This window comes from Panthera tigris, chromosome D1, assembly GCF_018350195.1.
Source record: "Panthera tigris isolate Pti1 chromosome D1, P.tigris_Pti1_mat1.1, whole genome shotgun sequence".
In the NCBI taxonomy this organism is placed as follows: Eukaryota; Metazoa; Chordata; class Mammalia; order Carnivora; family Felidae; genus Panthera; species Panthera tigris.
Genome location: NC_056669.1, coordinates 101,684,638 through 101,708,261, shown reverse-complemented (window position 1 = coordinate 101,708,261; position 23,624 = coordinate 101,684,638). Strand labels below are relative to the sequence as shown.

The 23,624-nt window shown below is 50.2% G+C and overlaps 1 protein-coding gene and 1 long non-coding RNA gene across 2 annotated transcripts in view; both read left to right on the top strand.

Annotated features, from left to right (window-relative positions):
• Positions 1-7,799: 7,799 nt before the first annotated feature.
• Positions 7,800-23,624, top strand: part of SLC43A1 (solute carrier family 43 member 1) — a 31,593-nt gene continuing 15,768 nt past the window's right edge. The window contains exons 1-2 of the mRNA XM_042958429.1: positions 7,800-7,866; positions 8,516-8,682. Of these exons, the coding sequence (XP_042814363.1) occupies positions 8,529-8,682 (154 nt within the window). The 5' untranslated portion in view covers positions 7,800-7,866; positions 8,516-8,528. The remainder of the gene's footprint in view (positions 7,867-8,515; positions 8,683-23,624) is intronic.
• On the top strand, positions 9,893-18,835 carry LOC122231167. Its single transcript, XR_006208342.1, has 2 exons — positions 9,893-10,995; positions 16,073-18,835. It is a non-coding gene; the product is annotated as an uncharacterized LOC122231167 (long non-coding RNA).

The following is a 23,624-nucleotide window of genomic DNA, read 5'->3' as shown; positions in this document are numbered from 1 at the left end:
ATAACAACTCAGAAGCAGGTACAGTTCTCACTTTATTGCTTTTCTTTTTTAGAATGTTTGTTTTTGAGAGAGAGAGCATGAGCAGGAGAGGGGCAGATTGAGAGAGAGAGAATCAGAAGTAGGCTCCAGGCTCTGAGCTGTCAGCACAGAGCCCAAGATGGGGCTTGAACCCATGAGCTGTGAGAGCATGACCTGAGCTGAAGTCCAACGCTCAACTGACTGAGCCACCCAGGTAACCCCCAGTTATTCTCACTTTCTAGATGAAGAAGTTGAAGTCTGAAGAGTTAGTAACTTACTGAAGGCCATAAAACAAGCAAGTGACAGAGCCAGGATCCCAGCTTATTTAGATAACAGAGCCCACTTTTAACCACCCCTCTAGGATTGGGGTGGTGGGGGGGGACACTCCTTAAAGAGATACAGGTCAGCAATTTCTAATTTCATTCAGCAATATTGACTGTTGCTGCGACATGCAAAGAGCTATAGAAAGGGTCCAAAGTGAATTTGCTTGGACCCTGCCCTTGTGAATGGTGGGGGAGGCGGGATGGGGGCAGGAGGGTGGGGACAGGAGAGAGGTAACAAACATACAAAGGGTGGGGGGATGGGTTAGGCTCTTTCTGCCATAGAGAAAAGTCAGGAACTCCTAATCCTCATGTATTTTTGCTAGATTATCACAGTTTTACAATCAGGAAACGTCTCATGAAAGTCTGGGCTTTGCCTTCTTTTGAAAGTTTAGAAGCTCTCACAAGTCAGCCTACATCCATGCTCGGTGGCAATCTGCTGGAAGATGGGCAGCAAAATTCCCACTAATTTCTTCCCTTCTCATCATCTGCTTGACCCATAGGCGTTGGTCTGTGCCTTCTTCTGGGTTTTCAGATGAGCCGGATGCTAGAAAACACGGAAATGTCCTGGAATAGGCAGGCAGGCCGATGGTCTTGCCTGTTGCTACTCATTCCTGGTACAGTCTGCTTCCCTTGAGTGTGCACCAGACCTACATACTTGCTTCTAACAAACAGAGCACAGCAGAGGTGACAGGATGCCATTTCAGAGGTCAAGGTACAAAAGATTGTAGTGGGTTCTTATTCTCTCTCTCTCTCCTCTTGCTTACTGTGGTAAAGCAAGCTTCATCTCGTAACTGCCCCCTGGGAGACCCATGTGGTAAGGAACAGAGGGCACCCTCCGGCTGGAGAGGAACTGAATCCTGCCGACAACCACATGTGTGAGCTCAGAAGCAGACGTTCCTCCAGTCGAGCTTTCAGATGACCACAGCCCTGGCTGATCCTTCACAGCTTTGTGAGAGACTCTGAAGCAGAGGACCCCTCTAAGCTGCACCCTGACTCCTGACCTGGAGAAAACAAGATACTAAATGTTTTAAGCCATTAAGTTTTGGGGTAATTTGTTATGTAGCAGTAGCTAACCAATACATGTACGGTTCTCACAACTATTGACAATTTGTCTGAGACTATGGTCTTTCTACACCTATACCTGGCATGGGCCAGGCAGCATTCCAGGCATTTGGGACACATCAGTGAACCAAACAGAAAGATCCTTGCCCTCTTGGAACCTGTATCTGAGTGGAGACGGCTTTGCATAGTAGAAGTCTGGGTTGGCAGTGCTGTTTTGGAGGAGAGTCTTCAGCTCCTGGGGACAGTTCTTTTTTTCTTTTTTTATGTTTATGTTTTGATAGAGCCAAGGAGGGGCAGAGAGAGAGGGAGAGAGAATCCCAAGCAGGCTTCACGCTGTCAATGCAGAGCCCAATGTAGGGCATGATCTCTCAAACCCTGAGCTCATGACCTGAGCTGAAATCAAGAGTTGGACGCTTAACCGACTGAGCCACATAAGCACCCCTCCCAGGGGAAGGTTTTTAACTTCTTTCAGGTTTTGGACCCCCATGAAACTCCCAACACAAGCCATTATTCTTTAGAAAAATGTACATGTACATAGAATTTTGCATACAATTTTAGGGATCATCATAAAAATTTTTGTGGGCTGACCTGAAGGGAGTGTTGTGACGAGTACTGTTTTAACTGCTGGGGCAAAGAGAAAGACAAAAAATTTAATGGGGAGGCGTAGTAAGACCAGTTGCTTTTGCAGTTGTGATAAGTGCGAGGCTGTGGGCCTATGTAAAGAAAGGAATGTGCCCCCAAGTCTGGGTGCTCAGAGAAGGCTGTCTCCCAGAACATGGTGGGTAAGTGAGATCTGAAGGATGAGTAGGAAATTGCCAGGCAGGGAGCGTGTACGCAGTGGGTTCCGTGCTAAGTGGCAGGAGGGTAGTGGTGAGGAAGGTGGGCACGGATCCCTGCCCTCTGGCACATACAGTCCATCAGACAAAACAGACACAACTTGATGAGTTTCGTCAAAAGGAAGCTCAGTTATCACATAGATCACATAGCAAGGGAATTTATCGTTGGAATCATGCAAGGGGTGCCATCCCCAAGGAAGTGACCATGAAATCATAATCTGAAGAATTAGATAGGCCAGAGCAGGGGAATGTTCCAGGCCCAGGAGGAACTGGAGGTGGGAGAACATGGGGGTACTCATGGGCATGAAGAGGTCACCATGGTGAAAGCATAAGAAGAGAGAGGCCAGAGGGAGGTTGGGGCCCAGATGGACTTGAGGGTGTTGATGGGAGTTTGTGTATTTGTCCAGGGGTCATGGGAAACTTGGCAAGGGGAGAGGTCTGATCAAATGTTTTTGTTTTTTTTAATGTTTATTTACTTTTGATGGGGTGGGGGGGGAGGGGACAAAGAGACAGAGACACAGAATCCAAAGGAGGTTCCAGGCTCCGGAGCTGTCAGCACAGAGCCCAACGCGGGACTTGAACTCAGGAGCCGTGAGTTCCTGACACAAAGTTGGACACTTAACTGAGCCACCCAGTGCTCCCAAATCTGTGTTTCCAGTAGATCGTTCTGATTGGATGGTGGGGTCACGTGCACAGGTGGACTCAGAAAGGCCAGGTTGAGAGGGGTGCCTGGCTGGCTCAGTCGGTGGGGCCTGCAACTCTCCATCTGGGCGCTGTGAGTTTGAGCCCCACCTTGGGTTTAGAGATTACTTAAAATCTTAAAGAAGAGAGAGAAAGAAAGCCCAGGTTGAAAGGACCTGCTGGTGGCAGCTGCTGATGACCTGGGCTTTGGGATGGCAGTGGATGGAGACCAGAGGTCTTTAGAGATAGGACCCACAGGCTCTCTAGACGGGTTGGATGCGGAAGATGAGGCTGGAAGCAAAGTCGGGTAACTCCAGTTCTGTGGCTTAAGCAACCAGGTTGAGGGTAGTGCTTTTACCCACATAGGCAGCAACGGAGCAGGAGCAAGTTAGGGAAGAGGAAGGTCATTTATGGTCATTATTGAGCACTTATTATTTTATTCTTTAAGTAATCTCTACACCCAATGGGGCTCGAACTTAAAATCTCAAGATCAAGAGTCACATGCTCCACCAACTGAGCCAGCCAGGCGCCCTTTTTATTTTAAGATTAAAAAAATTTTGTTTCCATTTTTTTTTTTTTAATGTTCATTCATTTTTGATAGACAGAGACAGAGACAGAGCACGAGTGGGGGAGGAGCAGAGAGAGAGGGAGACACAGAATCCGAATCAGGCTCCAGGCTCCGGGCTGCCAACACAGAGCCTGGTGCGGGGCTGGAACTCATGAACCGCGAGATCATGACTTGAACCGAAGTCGGACGCTTAACCGACTGAGCCACCCAGGCGCCTCCCAAAAGTTTTTAAAGTAATCTTAAAAATAAGTTATTTTAAAGCGTAAAATTCGGCGGAGCCTAGTACACTGACAAAGTTGTACAACCGTCTCTACTATCTAATTGCACATTTTCATTGCCCCAAGAAGAAGACTCATACTCGTTAGCAATCACTTCCCACCTTTCTCTCCCCCAGCTCCTGGCAACCACACGAATCTACTTCTGTCTCAGCGGTTCTGCCTAATCTGGGCATTTCATATAAGTGCAGTCATACAGTATGTGGCCTTCTGTGTCTGGCTTCTTTCACCCAGCATGCTTACAAGGTTCTTCCCTGTGGTAGCAGCACCAACTGGTACTTCATTCCTTGTGACCAAATACGACCACACTGCATATTAGTATACACACATTTTGTTTTATCCATCAGTTGACGGACCACTGAGTTGTTTGCACTTTCTGGCGATCCTGAATGATGCTGCTATGAACATTTGTGTCCAGATTTCTGTGTCCGTGGATGTTCTCGGTTCTCTCGGGTATATTCCTAAAAGTGGAGTTGCTGGTCACGTGGTAGCTCCATGTTAATGATGCCAGAAGCTGCCAAACTGTTTTTCCAAAGCAGCTGCACCATTTTATTTACATTCCTCGTGCAAAAGTTTATAATAACTACTTATTAGAAGAAATCATGTCTTACATACTGAACTGGATACTGTCATTTCCAGCACTTACCGGACTAGGAGAGGGGGGCTCAGGAGCATGCGTGCCTTGGGCAAAATTGCTCAGCTCATCTGCTGCAAAGCCAGGATCAGGACCCCGGCCTGTGTGCCTGCGAAGCTGGTACTCTGGTCCGCTCAGCTGTGAAGCAGGCTGCAGCTGGCAGCCAGCAGGAGAGCCCATGTGACATGGGTAGTGTCAGGGAAACGGAGTCTAGGAAGGGATTCCTTTTGGGGGACAGGAAGGGGGCTGATAAATCCTATCAATTCTGATATGGAAGTGTGTCTTAGATCTGTTCCCTTCTATTTAAAAAAAAATCTAAACTATTAGAGTCGCTTTAAGATCTCTCAACTGTTCTAGGTTCTCTCTCCTTTCCAGTATATCCTCCATTCCTTAGGCACACAAACTCGACCACATCTAATCGCCATCCTTAAAGAAAAGAAAAGAAGACAAGAAAATGCAATCCCGGAGTTCCTGTTGCCCATCTCCCGACACTGAAAGTCCTTGGCCTCACAGAGGTCATTCCAGACTGACCCCAGCTTACTTTTTCAGCTTCATTTCCCACCCACCCCCCTTTCATTTATCCAGCACATTTAGCCAGGGGCTCGTTACCTGCCGGGTGCTGGGATAGGTGGCAGGCACATACCTACCACGTGGCACCTGCCCTCAAGAAATTTACAGCTTGTGGGGGGAGGAGGCAGACAGCTACACCAACGAGTCTAGGTCAGTGTGAGGGCTTCAGCAGAGGTTAGACTAGTGTTTTGGGGGAATACATGGGCAGCCGCCCGCCCCCTGGCCGAGCAGACCAGACAGTTTCCAGAAAAGGGTAAAACGTGAGGTGAGTTGTGAAGGATGAGTACGATGGAAATGAAGAAGGGAAGCTGTCATGCCCACCAGAAGGAGAAGCAGGTGCAAAGGCAGGGAGGTATGAAACCAGCTGGCCTCACACTTCCCTCCACAGGTGCTTGCTGAGTGCCTCTTAGGTGCAGGTGCTGTTCTAGGTGCTGGGGATACAGCAGTGAGCACAGCTGGCCAGGCCCTCCCCCTCCCGGAGCTGAGAGTCCATGAGGGGAAAACATGGACCGGTGTCAGGGATCAAGAAGGGGCAAGGTTTAAAGTCGTGGGGGCCCATGGACCCCTAACGCCCACAGAAGGGGTCCATAAAGCCCTGAAATTTGTGTGTATGTGTTCCTGGTCACACATGCATTTTCACAGGGAGTGCACTCAAAACATTGCATATTGCATTCTCAAAAGGATCTGTGACTGTCTCAGGTTAGAACCCTTATTCTAGGCTAAGCTAAGGTGTTTGACCTTGATCGGGAAGTTCTGCGAGTCACTAATGAATTTTAAAAGGTGAAACCATCAGAGCCTGACACCCCGCTCCGGCCAGAGAGAACTCCTTGTGCCCTTTTCACTGCTAAGCCTTTGCTCTTGCTGTTGCTTCTGGCCTAGAGGGATGGAAAGGGCCACACTTAAAAGCCCGAAGATCTGACTTCACGTCTTGCCTCCACCTACCATGTTCCAGCCGCCGGCCGCCAGCCTTCTCCCAACCCCTGTGGGGTTGAAATGAGACCATGATGTTTTGAGGGTTTAATGGTTTTTGTTTGGAAAGCGCCCAGAGTTTAGTAGCCACTCAGCAAATGTGAGTTCCCTCTCTTGGCTTGGTGGCTTGGCCATTAAGGGATCCCCTGGTCTTGAGGTCTTCATGGCCAGTCGTTCACATGGCTCCGGAGCTTTGTGGATATCACCACTACCACTCTCAACACGCTGTATTAAGTTCACATCAGTATTGACTGGCCTTTGCTTCACCTCATTAACCCACACCTCCCCTCTATTTCACAGATGAGGAAACTGAGGCCCAGGGAGGTGGGGAGATTTACCAGGAATCAGTGTCTGGAAGCATCCTATTTCCAGGTCTTCTGAAATAATAATAGCAATAGCAGTAACAACAATCAACACTTGTTGCACGTACCCCACGCTGAGCGCCGGGCTCAGCATTTGACCTGCATCATAACCCTTAACTCCGTCCTTCACCGCCCCCCGCCCCCCTTATCCTAATTTACAAAGAAGGAAACCGAGGCTCAGGGAGTTTAAACAACTTGCCCAAGTTAAGCCAGGCCAGTCACTTTCAAAGTCCAGATGCAGACCTCCAGCTGACTAACTCTAGGGAAACCCATGTCATTCTGCTTCTCAGAAAACACTACTCCCAACTGCACAGTTCAAAACCCCACCCAAGCCGGCCCTGCATCGGGCCAGTCGGCTCCAGCTGAGTCGTTCTCTGTTTTGACCAAGGATACAGAGGGCGCTGCCCAACTCGTCTGGGGGGCCCGAGGGAGAGGGCGGGGGTGGGGGTGGGAATTCTTTGTGCTGGGGCGTGTGCTGCGGGGGAGTATCTGGGGACCAGAGGGCGAGTCACGTGCGCGTGAAACTAGACCTAGGGGGAGGGGAAGGGAAGGGAGCCCCCGCCCCCACCTCGGGGCGCAGCCCGGGACGGGTGTAAATACAAGAATTAACTCCGTGGATCCGCTCCGCCTATGCCCCGTCTCGCGGATCGGGGGTGCCCGGCGGGTTCCCCGCTCCCCGACTTCTTCCGAGGGGGCAGAGGAGGCAAGAACACCAGACTGCGGCGCTGAGTCCCCGAGGCGGCCCGGCCCCGGCGCGCAGAGAAGTCCGATAGCCCGTGCGGTTCGCAGCTGGGCCCGCGCGACCACGGCCGCAGAGCGTGGACGCGCCGCGAAGGCGCTGCGCTCCCGGAGGCGTCCGCGGCCGCGGGAGGCGCGCTTCCCCCCACCAGAGGTGAGCGGCGGGTGTGGTTAAGGGGGTCCCCGGCTGCGGGTCCGCTGGGAGCCCCACGGGCCGGCTCCCACCGACACTCCCAGGCTCCCCAAGAAAAAAACCTGCTCGCTCCCCCGAGCCCGTGGGGTCCCGCGGCTCGCTGTCGCGTTTCTCCAAGCGCGTCCCTCCCTCCCTTTCCTCCGGCCCCTCGGGTACTCCTCTTCCTCTCGGCCCCTTCGGCTGCACTTCCTCAGTTTGGAGGAACACTCTTGTCGGAGTTTGAACCGACCTGCGGGCGCGCCGGAACCCAGAGCCCCATTTCACAGATGAGGGTACTGAGGCCCCGGGAGCAGCGGCTGGTGCCTTCCGCCCCTCCCTCGCGCCCTTCCCCCCTTTGCCCTTCCCAGTCCCTCTCCTCTCCGCGGCATCCGTCTCCCCCCTGCCGCTCCCCACCCCCGCGCCGCCCGTGTCCCGTCTCCTCCCACGGTGGTGGCGGCGGCCGCGGCCGCGGCGGGGGGAGCTCTGGCTCCTTCCCTCCCTCTGGTAAACACACCCGCCCGCCGCCCGCCCGCGGGGAGCTCGGCCCTTATAAAGTCAGCGGCCGCGGGACTTCCTGCCGGAGCGCGAGCACCCTTCCCCGACCCGAGAGCGCGGGCTGGCTCGGATGCGCGCCGCGTGGTGGCCCGCGCCCTGCCGAGTGAGTGAGGGGCGCCGGGGCCGCCGGAGGGCCCGCCCCGGGTCTCCTTCCACGTGGCAGCTGTCTGCCTGGATCGAGGGACGGTGGGGACACCGGGCGCCTGGTGCGGAGAGGCGGAGGGCGGAGGGCCAGCGGGGGCCGGGCCCCAGAGGAGAGGAGTGGTCTTACTGGGGCAGCAGGAATGGGGGCGGGGGGTGTCTCAGGCTAGTCCCAGACTTCCCCTTCCTCCTCCTGCTTGCTTCTGGGGGTCCTTCCTGGCGCGGGCGGCCGGATGCTGGCCAGCGGTGGCTTCAGAGCGCGCCCTGCCCCTTGCTGACCTTTGGGGACTTGGGGAAGTGCGGGTTGGGGCCCGGGGAGCCGGGCTCTGCGCGTTCTGGCCTGGCTGGAAGAGCCCGGCAGCGCGCCAGGAATCTGTTGCGCTCAGACAGGACCTTCCTTGTTTCCGATAGTGGCCCGGCGGGAGCGCAGCGCCGCGTGAGCCCCTGGCACTGCCAGTGCGCCCAGAGCCAGGTCGGCGGCACCCGCCGGGAAGCCCAGGGCCCTGGGACCTTCGCGGGCAGGCTCGAGGAGTCTCAGGAGCCGCCGGGATGCGAGACCCTTCCCCGGGGCCGCCGGGGGTCCGTTTGCTCAGCGCGGTGTTCCTGTGCAGGCTCGCGGCCAGCATGGCCCCCACGCTGCAGCAGGCGTACCGGAGGCGCTGGTGGATGGCGTGCACCGCGATGCTGGAGAACCTCTTTTTCTCTGCCGTACTCCTCGGTTGGGGCTCCCTGCTGATCATGCTCCAGAAGGAGGGCTTCTACTCCATCCTGTGCTCAGGTACGCCCGAGGAAGGGCACGTCGGGCTGGGGCAGGGGCAGCAGAAGGGGAAGGTGGAAGCTGGAAAAGAACGCGAGGCTGAGCGGACGGGACGCGGGGCTGCCTAAGACAAGCACTGCGCAGGCGTTGGGACAGCCCCACTTCTTGACCAATTCAAACTTCTTCTAGAGAGTAGGTGGGTTTTACCCCCTCTACCTCGTGTATCTAATCTAGGCTTCGCTGAATGCCAGGTATCGTGCTGGGCATTCAGACCCTTTGGCAGCTTCAGGTCTAGATCAAGATGGAGACCCCTAGAAGGAGAACAGGCACCCAGCTGGGTGAGGCATGTTTTACCAGGACTCCTATAAGGCTAAGTAAGACAAAGGAGAGCCTACAAAGTGCACTTGAATGTTAACAGGCCGGTGCCCCTCCTTTTCCAAGACTTTGAGCCCAGGGTCTTCAAATCACCATCTGCACAAAGTCTAGAAGCCTCATTTCCTCCAGGCCAGGCACCGTGGAGGGACCCTGCTTTCCATTTCAATTCCTTTGGCTTCCCTTGTGGTGTCTAATGAGGAAGTAGGAATTCTAATGCTCCTGAGGGGAGGGGAGGAGTCCAGGTCCCCTCTGAATTGTTTTCCCTGGCAACTGGAGAGGACCTGCCCTTTGTCATGTAATGGTCTTGATTCCTGCACTGCTCCTTCCGGCCTTCTCCACCTGTTTGTTTTTTAAATCAACTTTATTGAAAATTAATTTACATCACATTAAAACAATTTTTTTCTAAAAAAATTTTTTTTCTAACGTTTTATTTTATCTTTTGAGAGAGAGAGACAGAGCAAGAGCAGGGGAGGGGCAGAGAGAGAGGGAGAAATAGAATCTGAAGCAGGCTCCAGGCTGTGAGCTGTCAGCACGGAGCCCGATGTGGAACTTGAACCCATGAACTGGAGATCATGACTTGAGCCGAAGTCGGCCGCTCAACCGACTGAACCCCCCAGGCTCCCCTACGTCACACATTTTGATCAGGCTTGACAAATGTATACCCCGGGAACCACCACCACCATAATCGGTATTTAGAATATTTCCATCACCCCCAGACTCCTGCTTCCCTTTTGTTGCCCACCCCTCTACCCGTGCTTTTTAAAAATACATGTGAGAGCTTTATTAAGATATAAGTCACATACCTTATGACTCACCCATTTAAAGTATACAATTCAATAAGTTGTGCAACCGTCAACATAATCAATTTTAGAACATTTCCTTTACCCCAAAAAGTAACCCTGTACCCATTAGCAGAATCCTAGGTTTATGTGGGACAAAAATAGATTTTTTTTTTTATTTTTTTTTTTTGGAAAAGCACTTGTTACCTTTTAGTAGACCTCCCTCCATGGGGCTTCAAGCTGCCAGGACACAGCCATTCCTACCCCTTGATCTTCTCTTCAGCTCTTCTGTTGAAGAATTTGGCCTTCACAATGACAGGCTGCTTGGGGGAGCCCTCTCCTGTCCAATACTTTGTAATAGCCTGATGGTACCACATCACTGATAGGAGCTGTTCTGTATATTTCAAATAAATGGTGTCTTCTAATATTTGGGCTTTCGTTATAGGCTTTTTTCACTTAGCATGATGTTTTCAGGGTTGTAGTGTAATAGGTCGACTTATAAGATATCAGAAAGCTTACTGTATATAAGTTCGGCTTAAACTCACCTTTCATGAATAATTAAGATAAAAGCTTATGCAGTTCCCTATTAGGGTTATCGGAAATTACTAACCACCCTATCTCGCTTCCGTAACTTCGCCTGCTTGTTAAGTAGATAACTTAGGTTGCAAAACGCTCCCCACCCCTTCTACCAAGATCTGGCTTAGGCAAGACCAACATGTAAAAAGTCACGAACTCACTGCCCCACGGTATCTTAGGTGTCTAACTATGATTGGTGATTTTAAACCCTCTTAGAACAAAGAACTTTAAATTGATAGGTTCCCGCCAAAACTAACGGTCTGTGTGTCACAATATAATTGGCTACCGTGAAATGCTGTAAATTGTCATTGGTTAACTAAATAATGACGTACTCTGACTTGCTAAAATCCATGTAAGCTCACTGCTACCTTTGTGCGGGGCCATTCTCTGCACTTTTCTCCTTAAGATCAGGAGATCAGGTTTGGCCCGGCCGTGAATAAAATCTTGCCTCGCTTCTATTCGGCGTCTGGTGTTTCATTTGGAGGTCCCACCGAGATTCTATGACCACCCGAAATTCGGAGGCCGAAGCGGAACAGCTAGGGGAGAGCTCCCGAGAGACGTTCCTCGGCCCCGGCCTTCCGTTCTCAGACCTGGCTTAAGCAAGGTACGCAAGGCGGCACCTATTTTCTATTTTCTGTTCTCTGTTTTCTGTTACTGGACAGATCTGATTCTAGGAGGGAAGGCTGGACGCGGCTTAACTTCCCCCTAGCTGGTATCTGGTGGAGACGTCCCCAGCACCCTCTGGGTCTCCGGAACCTCTGGGTCTCCGGACCCTCTGGGTCTTCGGATCCTCTGGGTCGGGCTTGATCACCCCAACCATTTGTTCTACGTTCAGTGCTCTGTGTGCCCTATTAAACGTTTCCTGTTAACCTATCATTATCTCTGGTGTGACCCACTGTTTAACCTCCGCCATGGGTCAGTCTTTGTCCAAGCCTTGCCCCCCCCCCCCCCCCCCCCGCCCCTTAAATGGATCCTAAATAACTTCTCTGGTTTCAGAAAAAGAGGAAAGAACTATGGCTTTAACCTAAAGCCATCCTGGCTGCGGACATATTGCCAACTGGACTGGCCGACATTCTCTGGGGTTGACTGGCCCCCCACAGAGGGCTCCTATAATCTTAACCTTGCTTATGCTGTCCGCGGGATTTGTTATGATGTTCATCCCCACAGGAGCCATATGTTGTGACTTGGGTCGACCTAGAAGACCCACCTTCCTGGCTGAGAGAGTGCCAGAAACAGGGCCAAAAGCTGTCATCTGGCATCTCCCTTTCCCACTCCCCTTCCTCTTCTCCTCCAAACTCCAAACCCTTGCTTCCCGTCACTCAGCCTTCAAAAAGGCTTTACCCAGTGCTTCAGGAGATAACCCGAAGGGACGGACTTGTTATCCGATCCTCAGAGACCACCTCCTTCTCCCCAGACTCCAGTAGCTCCCCAGGAACCCAAAGCCGCAGGAGACCCTTTGACTAGTCCCCCACATACCAGATCAGGAGCCCTCTATAGAGGAGAACACCAGTCCTCTGATGCCCCAGTTCCCATCCTTCTTCTTAGGCAAATGGCTCCGGCTCCCGGTCCAGATGGGCAGCCAACACGCCCAACGCTTTTCTACACTCCTTTCTCCACCACGGACTTCTACAACTGGAAAACTCAGAACCCGCCTTTCTCTGAAAACCCCCAGGGCCTAATTGACTTATTGAGCTCTATTTTCACCACCCACTTACCTACTTGGGAAGATTGTCACCAACTCTTGCAGGTTTTACTGACTTCAAGGAAAGGGCCCGAGTGCCCCGGGAAGCCACGAGAGCAGTCCTCGGCCCAGACAGAATGCCTACCACAGACCTTCACAGAATTGAGCACGTTTTCCATTCCGCGCCGCCCCATTGGGACCCTAACGCGGATAATGGTAGGGAGTGTCTACTCCAGTATCGCCAGATTCTGTTACAGGGGCTTCGCGCAGCGGCACGAAAGCCCACCGATCTGACAAAAATTCATGACACGGTCCAGGGACCGAAAGAGTCGCCTGCAGCCTTCCTAGAAAGGCTTTACCAGGCTTACCGCTTATATTCTCCTATTGACCCCGAGGCAATAGAGAACCAAAAAACCATTAATATGGCTTTCGTTTCTCAGTCGGCCCCAGACCTCCATAAAAAGCTCCAAAAATTAGAAGGATTCGAAGGAAAGCTAATTTCAGAGTTGGTAGAAATAGCCCAGAGAGTTTTTCAGAGCAGGGACAGCTCTGCCGTTATGCAAGGGAAGGAAATAGGGAAAGTCCTCGTAGCAGCCTGGGGAAAACCCCCAGGCAACAGCAAAGGACAGGGAAGGTCTCAACCCTGAGGCCAGAAAAGACCCTGAGCAACATTGGGAAAAAATCAATGTGCTTATTGTAAGAAAGAAGGACATTGGAAAGATAAATGCCCCAACAAAAAGCCTCCCATCCTGGTCGCCCAGGAACAATGACACCACCACAGCTCCCCTCTTTCCCTGAATCCCCAGGAGCCTGTGGTTACCCTCAACATAGAAGGGAAAGAAACCAGATTCCTGGTTGACACGGGGTCTTAAAGAACCCTTAGGACCTGTGATTAAAGAAAAGGTATACATTCCGGGAGCCACAGGACAAACGCAAGGCTACCCGCGGACTCGTGCCCGAATCACTGACCTAGCTGAAGGGACTATTACTCATTCCTTTGTGCTCATACCTGATTGCCCATATTCCCTTCTGGGGAGAGATCTGTTGCACAAGCTTAAGGCCCAAATTTCCTTTACCGGAAATTCTGTAGACTTGAACCTACCGCTACCTGCCATTCTAGTTGCCTGCCCTATATCAGAGGAATATCGACTCTTAGAAAAACCAGAGCAGAAAGCGTCTCCATTAATAGAAAAGTGGAAAGAGGCAATTCCTACAGTTTGGGCTGAAACTAAGCCCCCTGGACTAGCCATTCGACAAGCGCCGCTAGTGATCCAGCTAGCTGCCACAGCCACCCCCATCCGGGTGAGGCAATATCCCATCAGCCAGCAAGCGAGGGAGGGAATTGCCAAACACATCAACCGCTTGCGAGAAGCTGGGATCCTAATGCCATGCCATTCCCCCTGGAATACTCCCTTGCTTCCTGTCCCCAAACCTGGGACTTCAGAATATAGGCCGGTACAAGACCTCAGAGAAGTTAACAAAAGGGTGGAGACAATTCATCCTACAGTCCCCAACCCCTACACTCTCCTGAGTGAACTCTCACCAAATTACTGCCTTTACTCCGTCCTGGACTGAAAGGATGCATTCTTTGCTTTGCCGATTGCAAAGGTCAGTCAGCCTATTTTTGCCTTTGAATGGACAGACCCAGGTGGAACTTACAATGGACAGTTAACCTGGACTCGACTGCCCCAAGGGTTTAAGAACTCCCCCCACTCTTTTTGATGAGGCTCTCCGAAGGGATTTGGTCCCCTACCGGGAGAGCCACCCAGATGTTGCGCTGTTGCAATATGTAGATGACTTGCTCCTAGCCGCTGACTCCTTAGAGAACTGCACAAAGGCTACAGAGGACCTGCTAAGGGAATTAGATGTCCTGGGATATAAAGTTTCCGCAAAGAAGGCGCAAATTTGCTTGGACTCTGTCATATATTTGGGCTACCAACTGCATGCAGGCAAGCGATCGCTGGGGCCAGAAAGAATCCAAGCTATCCTCAAACATTCCTAAACCCACAACTAAAAGGCAGATCAGGGAGTTCCTAGGAGCTGCTGGGTATTGCCGCCTCTGGATACCAGGTTTCGCTGAAATGGCAAAACCCCTGTACTCCGCCACTGGGGGTGAAGGAACTGAGATGGTCTGGGGAGAACAAGAAGACAGGGCTTTTGAGCAGATCAAGAGCGCCCTCACCCAAGCCCCAGCCCTAGCTTTACCTGGTATTACCAAACCCTTCCAACTATTTGTGCATGAGATCCGGGGAATTGCTAAAGGGGTCCTTACTCAAACTTTGGGCCCCTGGAAACGACCTGTAGCCTACTTGTCCAAGCGGCTGGACTCTGTTGCCACCGGGTGGCCCAGTTGCCTCAGAGCTGTTGCCGCCACTGGTTAAAGAAGCTTCCAAACTAACGGTTGGGCAAGACCTTCAGATCATAGGACCTCACGCAGTAGCATCCCTGCTGCACTCCCCACCAGACCAATGGATCAACGCACGAATCATCCAGGATCAGGTATTGCTATTAGACCCTCCACGCATCACTTTGCTGAAGGCAGAGGCTTTAAATCCAGCCACGTTGCTACCTGATGACGACTCAGAGGCCCCACGCCACGATTGCTTGGAAACTGTGAGTACTCTTACGGGACTGAGGGGGGGACTTAAGAGATCAACCTCTGTCAAAGGTGGATTTCGAGCTGTTCTCTGATGGCAGCAGTTTTGTCAAAGATGGGATCAGATACGCAGGTGCAGCTGTAGTGACTCAGGACCAGGTTATCTGGGCCCAAGCCCTTGAGCACGACACTTCTGCCCAAAGAGCAGAGCTGATGGCGCTAGCCCAGGCCCTCAGATGGGCAAAGGGAAAAAACGGTGAACATTTTCACGGATAGCAGGTATGCATTCGCCACCGCCCATGTTCATGGAACTCTATATAAGGAAAGAGGACCGTTAACATCAGGAGGGAAGGAAATTAAAAAAGAAATCCTGGCCCTACTGGAAGGAAGCCTTATGGCTTCCTAAAAAGGTGGCCATTATACACTGCAAGAGCCACCAAAAGGCAGACTCGCCCCGAGCGAAAGGAAACGCCTTTGCTGACGCAACGGCAAAGGCCACAGCAGAAAGAGATGTTCTCCCGATTAAAATTTTGCCTCTGCTGCCTCCACGCTTTCTCTCCACGGAACCGTTTTAGACCAAAGAGGAGCTACGCCTGATAAAAACCTTGAGGGCAGAAAGAGATGACCAGCATTGGTATCACCTCGAGGATGGACGCATCTTCATACCAGAAGCTATAGGACGGACCTGGCTCCCGCAAGTCCACAGCTCCACGCATCTAGGGGCAACCAAGTTGTCTGAACTAGCCCAAAGAGACTATTTTATTCCAAACCTTAATAAAGTCGTACCAAGCCTAGGAGACTGATGCAAAGCCTGTGCTCAGACTAACCCATCGCCCAAGTTTAATTTTTCAGGACAGCGACTACGCAAACAGATACCCAGAGAAATATGGGAACTTGACTTCACTGAGATGAAACATGGACCCTATGGCTATCATTATCTCCTCGTACTGGTGGACACCTTCTCTGGATGGTTAGAGGCTTTCCCCACTAAAACAGAGTCCGCTCAGATAGTGGCTAAGAAATTACTAAAATGAATTGGTTCCCCGATTTGGCGTCCCTGTTGGTTTGGGGTCAGATAATGGCCCGGCTTTCATAGCCCAGATATCTAAAATGTTGGCCAAAAGCTGACAAATAAATTGGAAATTACATTGTGCCTACCACCCCCAAAATCCAGGGCAGGTAGAAAGAATGAATAGAATTCTAAAAGAAACCTTGACTAAATTAATTCCAGAAACTGGCGAAAACTGGGTAGGCCTCCTTCCTTTTGCCCTCCTCAGAGTACGCTGTATACCTTACGTAAGAGGCATTCCCCCCTTTGAAATCCTATTTGGAAGACCACCTCTCTTGCTTCCAAAACTGGGAGATGAACAATGGGCGGAAATCTCAAACCAACATCTCCTTAAGTCCTTGCAGGCTCTACAAAGTACATTTCCAGCCATCCGTAACCTAGTAAAAGAAAGCCGGAAGGAACCGCCCTCTGCAGTCGAACCATCAGACCAAGGACTCGGACCTGGAGATTGGATCTGGATGCAACGTCACACCTCCCCAAATTTAGAAGCACGCTGGGTTGGGCCCTATCCGATCATCCTGTCCACCCCATCCGCTGTGAAAGTTGCCGGCCGGAGCCACTGGGTCCATCGCTCTCAAATTAAAGCGGCACACCCCGACCACATTCCTCTACAGTGGACTGTCAAACGGACCGAAAATCCTTTGAAGGTCCGGCTGGTAAAAGAATCCGCTGGGTAATTTTGTTCTTAATAATTTCCTTGGTCGGAGAAACATGTTCTGACCACGCCCCTGTCCAGTACCGTTGGATAGTTAGCAAAACCACTACGGGACAGGTTTTAGCAAATTCTACCTCTTACGCTTCCCCTGCCTTGACCTTTAATCTGTGTCTTCTGTTCCCCATTGAGTGGAAACAACAACCATGATATCAAGGTGCTACCGGAGTTTTGCCATACCAGAGAACCCCAGACTGCCCAAGTTTCAAAGGAGTACGGCTTTATGCTTGTCCCTCTGATGGGCCCGCCGGCTGTCAAGGACGAGGCCAGTTTCACTGTGCCTCATGGGGTTCTGGAACCATAGCTGACTGGGTTACTGAAAAGGATCAGTTTATACGGTCTGTAAGAGCAGTGTCTCCGACCGAGAGTCAACACCTAGTCACTATCATCATCAGAAATGGTTTAGATCCCTGATGGAATACAGGGAAAACATGGGGATTGAGATTATACGTTTCTGGTCTTGATCCTGGCACTGAGTTCACCATTCAGAGGTTTAAAGTTAGAGTCACCCCTAGAGCGCCCATTGGGCCCAATCCTGTAATTAATCCTCTCACTGACCCTGAAAAACTGCCCCCCAGGCCTCTAGCCCAGTCATCAGCTAAGTTTACGGCCCGTTCACCCACCACTGCTGCCCTTGTGTTGACTCCTCCCCCCGCTAGGAACAAACCTGAAGTAAGAGAGACCGATACCTTTAAAGCCTTGTACTATACCTTTAAGTTTTTAAATGCCACCAACCCTAACATCACTTGGGATTGTTGGCTGTGTTTGGATCCTAGGTCCCCCTACTACATAGGAATAGGTGCTCCAGTCCCTTTGGGGACGAGAGAAGACCAAGTCAGGAATTTGAGCCATGGCCAGATAGAGGGTCATTGTACCCGGGGCAGAACCCAAGTCTCACCTTAGGAGATCTAGAAGGAGTGGGGACTTGTTTCTGTGCTGGAAATTACCAGATGAAACAGTCCAGGTATTTGACTTATTGTAACAGCACCATCTACTTGCCAAATAATACTTATGTGGGGGGTACCCTTTACTTCCTTGTACCACCCTCTGGAACTTGGTTCGCTTGCTCCTTGGGTTTAACCCCTTGTTTAAACCTCCACCTTATAATCAAGAGGTCTGATTTCTGCATTCTAGTCCACCTCCTACCCCAGGTCTTCTACTTTTCAGGTGAAGGAGGAAGTGAACCCCTAGGTTTCATTCCCCAGTCTCGATTTACGAGGGAACCCATTTCTACTATCCTAGTGCCCCTCTTTGTAGGACTGGGGGTTGCAGGATCCTTTGGCGTAAGTACTGCCGCTTTCATCACAGGGGATCAGAACTTCAAATTACTAAGCAAACACATTGATCAGGATATATCAGAATTAGAAAGGAATATCGATAAACCATCTGAATCTGTAAACTCTTTAGCGGGGTGGTACTTCAGAATCGGAGGGGCTTAGACCTGTTATTTTTATAACAAGGAGGGCTTTTATGGCCCTTGGGGAACAGTGCTGTTTTTATGTCAATAATTCAGGAATCCTCAAGCAGAGCTTGAGTCAGGTCAGACAACGACTAGAGGAAAGAGAAAGACAAAGACAAACTAATCAAAATTGGTATGAGTCTATATTTTCCTGGTCCCCTTGGCTAACAACTCTCCTAAGTGCCCTTGCGGGACCCCCTATCTTTCTCTTTCTAGCTATAACTATAGGACCTTGTTTGATAAAACTACTCCAGTTCATAAATCGAAAAATAGGATCTATAAAGCTTATGGTATTCCGTAGCCCATAGGTCCCACTAGCCCAGATGCCAGAATAAGGTTATTCAAAGGTTTGAATAACTGACAAACAGGAGTGGGAAATGTAATAGGTCGACTTATAAGATATCAGAAAGCTTACTGTATATAAGTTCGGCTTAAACTCACCTTCCATGAATAATTGAGATAAAAGCTTATGCAGTTCCCTATTAGGGTTATCGGAAATTACTAACCACCCTATCTCGCTTCTGTAACTTAGCCTGCTTGCTAAGTAGGTAATTTATGTTGCAAAACGCTCCCCCACCCCTTCTACCAAGATCTGGCCTAGGCAAGACCAACATGTAAAAAGTCACGAACTTACTGCCCCAGGGTATCTTAGGTGTCTATGATTGGTGATTTTAAACCCTCTTAGAACAAAGAACTTTAAATTGATAGGTTCCCGCCAAAACTAACGGTCTGTGTGTCACAATATAATTGGCTACCGTGAAATGCTGTAAATTGTCATTGGTTAACTAAATAATGACGTACTCTGACTTGCTAAAATCCATGTAAGCTCACTGCTACCTTTGTGCGGGGCCATTCTCTGCACTTTTCTCCTTAAGATCAGGAGATCAGGTTTGGCCCGGCCGTGAATAAAATCTTGCCTCGCTTCTAGTCCACGTCTGGTGTTTCAGTAGCAGGTGTCAGGACTTGGTGTCTTCCCATTGCTGAGTAAGACTCCACGGTATGGATCTACCACATTGTATTTATGCATGCATCAGTTAATAGGCATTTGTTTCCACTCTTTGGCTATTATGGATACTCCCGTGAATACTTAGGTACAGGTTTTTGTGTGGACATACGCTTTCCTTCCTCTTAGGTATTTATCGAGGAATGGAATTGCTAGGTCATATAGTAACTATGGTTAACACTTTGAGAAAACGCCAGACTGTTTTCCACGGTGGCTGCACCTTTTTTTTTTTTTTTTTAGTATCTATTTATTTTTGAGAGAGAGAGAGAGAGAGATGGAGAGCAAGTGGGGAAGGGGCAGAGAGAGAGGGAGACACAGAAGCTGAAGCAGACTCTAGGCTCCGAGCTGTCAGCACAGAGCCCAACGCGGGGCTTGAACTCATGAACTGTGAGATCATGACCTGAGCGGAATTCAGATGCTTAACGGACTGAGCCACCCAGGTGCACTGTGGCTGTCCCATTTTACATTCCCACCAGCGGTGTATGGAGTTCCAGTTTCTCCATATCCTCACCAACACTAATGATTGCTCGTCTTTTTTACTATAGCCATTCTAGTGGATACAATATTCTCTTTTTGTGGTTTTGATTTGCAATTCCCTAATGGCTGATGATGATTAGCATCTTTTCATGTGCTGCTTGGCCCTTGGTATATCTTCTTTGGAAAAATGTCTTTTCAGATGCTTTGGCCGTTTTTAAGGTGGGTTATTTGCTTTTTTATTATGGAGTTGTAAGAGTTCTTTATATTCTGGGGCGCCTGGATGGCTCAGTCGGTTAAGCGGCCGACGTCGGCTCAGGTCATGATCTCGCGGTCCGTGAGTTTGAGCCCCGAATCAGGCTCTGTGCTGACAGCTCAGAGCCGGGAGCCTGCTTTAGATTGTGTGTCTCCCTCTCTCTCTCACCCTCCTCCGTTCATGCTCTGTCTCTGTTTCAAAAAGAAATAAACATTAAAAAAAATTAAAAAAAAAAGAGTTCTTTGTATTCTAAGTGCAAGTCCCTTATGAGAGACATGATTTGCAAGATTTTTCTCCTCCCTGTGGGTTGTCTTTTCACCTTCTTCATGGTGTCCTTTGGAGCATGAAAGGTTTTTTAATATTGAGGAAGTCCAGTCTATCTTTTCCTTTGCCATTTGTGTCTTGCTTCATGTTCAAGAAATCATTGCTTAGTCTAGGATCACAAAGATTTATGCCTAGGTTTTCTTCTAAGAGTTTTTATACTTACAGCTCTTACATTTAGATCTAGGGTCCCTTTGGGGCGCCTGGGTGGCTCGGTCGGTTAGGCGTCCGACTTTGGCTCAGGTCATGATCTTGTGGCTTGTGAGTTCGAGCCCCGCGTCGGGCTCTGCGCTGACGGCTCAGAGCCTGGAGCCTGCTTCGGATTCTGTGTCTTTGTCTCCCTCTGCCCCTCCCCTTCTCACACTCTGTCTTTTTCTCAAAAATAAATCAACATGAGATCTTGGGTCCCTTTGCGGGTAATTTCTGTCTGTGGTATGAAGTTTCCACTTGGTGTTTTGAGTTGACCAGAGGCTGAATATGTGTCTGACCCCAGTTGTCTGGGATACCTAGAGGTGACCAAAGCGAACCCTCCTACTTTCTCTGAACTTATTTGTCTGTTGTTGGAAAGCAAGACACAAGGTGTCCCTCCTCCCCCTCAGGTGACTCCAGCCTAAATCTAAATCGTCAGCCATTGGGCTGATGGGGGGAGGGTGCTGTACCCTCTGGGCCTCAGTCACACTGCCCTATCGAAAGTGCTTACTTTCCGCTTCTTGAAGCCTCATTCATTGTGGACCCAGCCTCCCTCCTCAGGGTTGCAAGAACAATCAAACCAGGAATGTGTGTCCTCACGGTGTGTGGAAAGAACCAGGCAGCATGGCTTCCAATTCTGTGTGTTGCTAGACCTATTTCAGATATTTACTTCACTTTCTTAATGTCTCCGTTATCCCATCTGTAAAATGGGACCGATACTCCTTACCCCCTGGGACCGCTGTGAAAATGAAATGAGAGCAAACACGTGGACTACAGGTGGGGGTCATAATTATGTGCCGGACCCAGCTTTGCTGTCATTTGCTGTGTGACCTTAAGCCAGTCACCCATCCTCTCTGGATCTCCACTTCTAAGTCTGTAAAACGGAGTGGATCCCCCTCGTCCTCCTTGCCACAGAGCAACGATGTGAGCACCAAATGCTGTCATTTAACAAATGTGGAGTTCATGGTCAAGGTGTTCACTAGGGTCGGCTTTGGGCTCCCTGGCCACACCCTCTGTCTTCTCAGTGTTTTTTGTTCTCTCTGGAGGGACACCCTGGGGTGAGTGGTTGAACCACCTGTAGGGGTGTCACGGTTGAAGAGGGCTCTGTTGTTCAGAATTTAGACAGGGGCAAATCAACTTAACACATAACTTCTCTTTATCCAGCAAAAGTGCCCAAACAATAAAACAATGGCTAAAGCTCATCAAGCCTTTGCTGTTTGCTAGATAGATCTTCAGTCCTCCTAACAGGTCTGTGATATAGGTATGACTATTAACCATGTTTTGTAGAAGAGACAGCTGACGCTCAGAGAAATTAAGCCACTTGCCTGAGGTCACACAGCTAATGAGCAGAGCAAGGATTCAACCCCAGATCTGACTCCAGGACCTGTCTCCTAGTCCTCGTAGGAACAGTGTAGCCACTTCCAACCTCCTTCAGCTTAGAGTTCTCCTGGAGCAGTCCTGCCATAGGCAGGACAACCAGCTAGAGCCCAATCCCACAGATGTTTTGGTGAACCTGACTGTCAGCTGCAGGAAAGTGAAACCTCAGGCCTTGAGGAGGGGCTCCCCATCCCTAGAGACTCAGAGAATGGGATCATTTTGTGAGTGTGTGTGTGTGTGTGTGTGTGCACGCGCGCGGCAGTCCTCGGAGCCAGCCAGCCTCTCGGGGTTGCAGCCGACCACCATCCCATTTCACAGATGGGATAACAGAGTCTCGGAGTTTCAGCAGCACGGCTAGTGAAGCCGGGGTTTGAATGTGCTCTGTGTGGCTCCAGGGGTGAATGCTTGCCCGTGGTCCTGCTTTCCAGGGCTTCACAGATCTTGTCACTTGTAGTTCACCCTCATGATTTTACCTTTCCTCTGTCCTAGGAACTATTGACTTAATGCTTCCTTTTACATCAACCCACTTAAAAAAATTGGCCTGAGTTTAAAGCGTAATATCCTCGGAATGTTGGGTTTGATTGTACTTACACATACATCATACATATGTGTCTAATACACACACACACACACACACATACATGTCTCCAACATACATACATATGTATGCGTGTTTTTCCAATACACTCGCATATGTATGTATATGTGTATGTGTTTCAGATACACATTGAAATGACTAATAACTGAAACATCAAACTCCATTCCCTGCATCTCCTAACTCATCCGGAGTGCCCCAGTTATGCATACCACAATTAGGGAAACATGGTTTTTTTCTAAGGCTTCAGCTCTATCAGTAACTCAGTACATTTTCCCTGTCCCACCCCGTCAGGTTACTTGCCTATAAAAGTGGGGCAGTTGGATTTCAAAGACCTCTTCTGTTGTGATTGGCGTGGATAGAGTTCTAAGTGCATGTTGGGCTGGCTTTATCCAAGGAGTCCGGCTTTATCCAACCATGCAGAGTGGTGGGGCCTCAGGAGCCAGCTCGTGTTGGTCAAACTCACAAGAGGCTGATGGATAAACCAGACCAACAGATGCGTTGACTGACTTTGAGCTGCTAGCAGGCCCCTGGGCTGTCCTGCTCCATGAGTGGAGGAACACGTCTCCTCGCCAGCACCAGCACAGGCACGGGAAGCGTCCTGAGCCGCCGTGTTCAGGACAGAGGGGCCCTGGGGTGGACGGGACTGGGCTGGCCCTTGGAGACGGTCTTGAGTTTGAGTGTAAGCCCTCCTGTAAGAAGCTGTGTGAAGCTGTGTGAAGCTGTCAGAAGCCCTCCTGTAAGAATTGCTGTGCTTCTCAGAGCCTCGCCATCTATACCATGGGGGTCATTGGACTCACTTGGTAGGGAGGCTGTGAGGATCGAAACAGATACCATATGAAAAAGCCTGGCACAAAGTAGGTGTTAATTAATCGAGAGCTAGTAGGACTTGTGTGAGAGAAGGTGCCGTTTGATGGTGAAAGACTGAGGGGTAGAATCAGTGTCTAATTCAGGAGCTGCAAACTCAGATGCCAACTGGGCCAGGCAGTTCATAATAATCAATTAATAATAATAATAATAAAGTAAGGCAGGTGTAAGGTGGCAAATGTCTGAGGGGGTAAAAGAGAGGTGACGACTTGGGTGGCTTAAACCCTTTAAGGCAAGACCTGGCAGAAAGGGGTGACCTCCACTCAGCTCCAGCAATGGCCAGATTTTCCGACTTCTTAAAGAGAAGCCAGATTTTTATGGGATAACTCGTTTTTTTAATGTTTATTTCTTTTGAGAGAGAGAGAAAGCATGAGAGCACATGAGTGGGGAGGGGCAGAGAGAGCAGGAGAGAGAATCCCAAGCAGGCTCGCACTGTCAGCACAGAGCCCAACGTGGGGCTTGAACTCACGAACCACGAGATCATGACCTGAGCCGAAATCAAGAGTCTGATCAGTTGGTTAACTGAGCCACCCAGGTGCCGCGTTTATGGGATAACTTCCGATTTTGAACCGCACCCAATTAAAATTTGCACGCCAAGCAAAACACAGGTGCGGGCCACTGCCAGTCGCCTGTT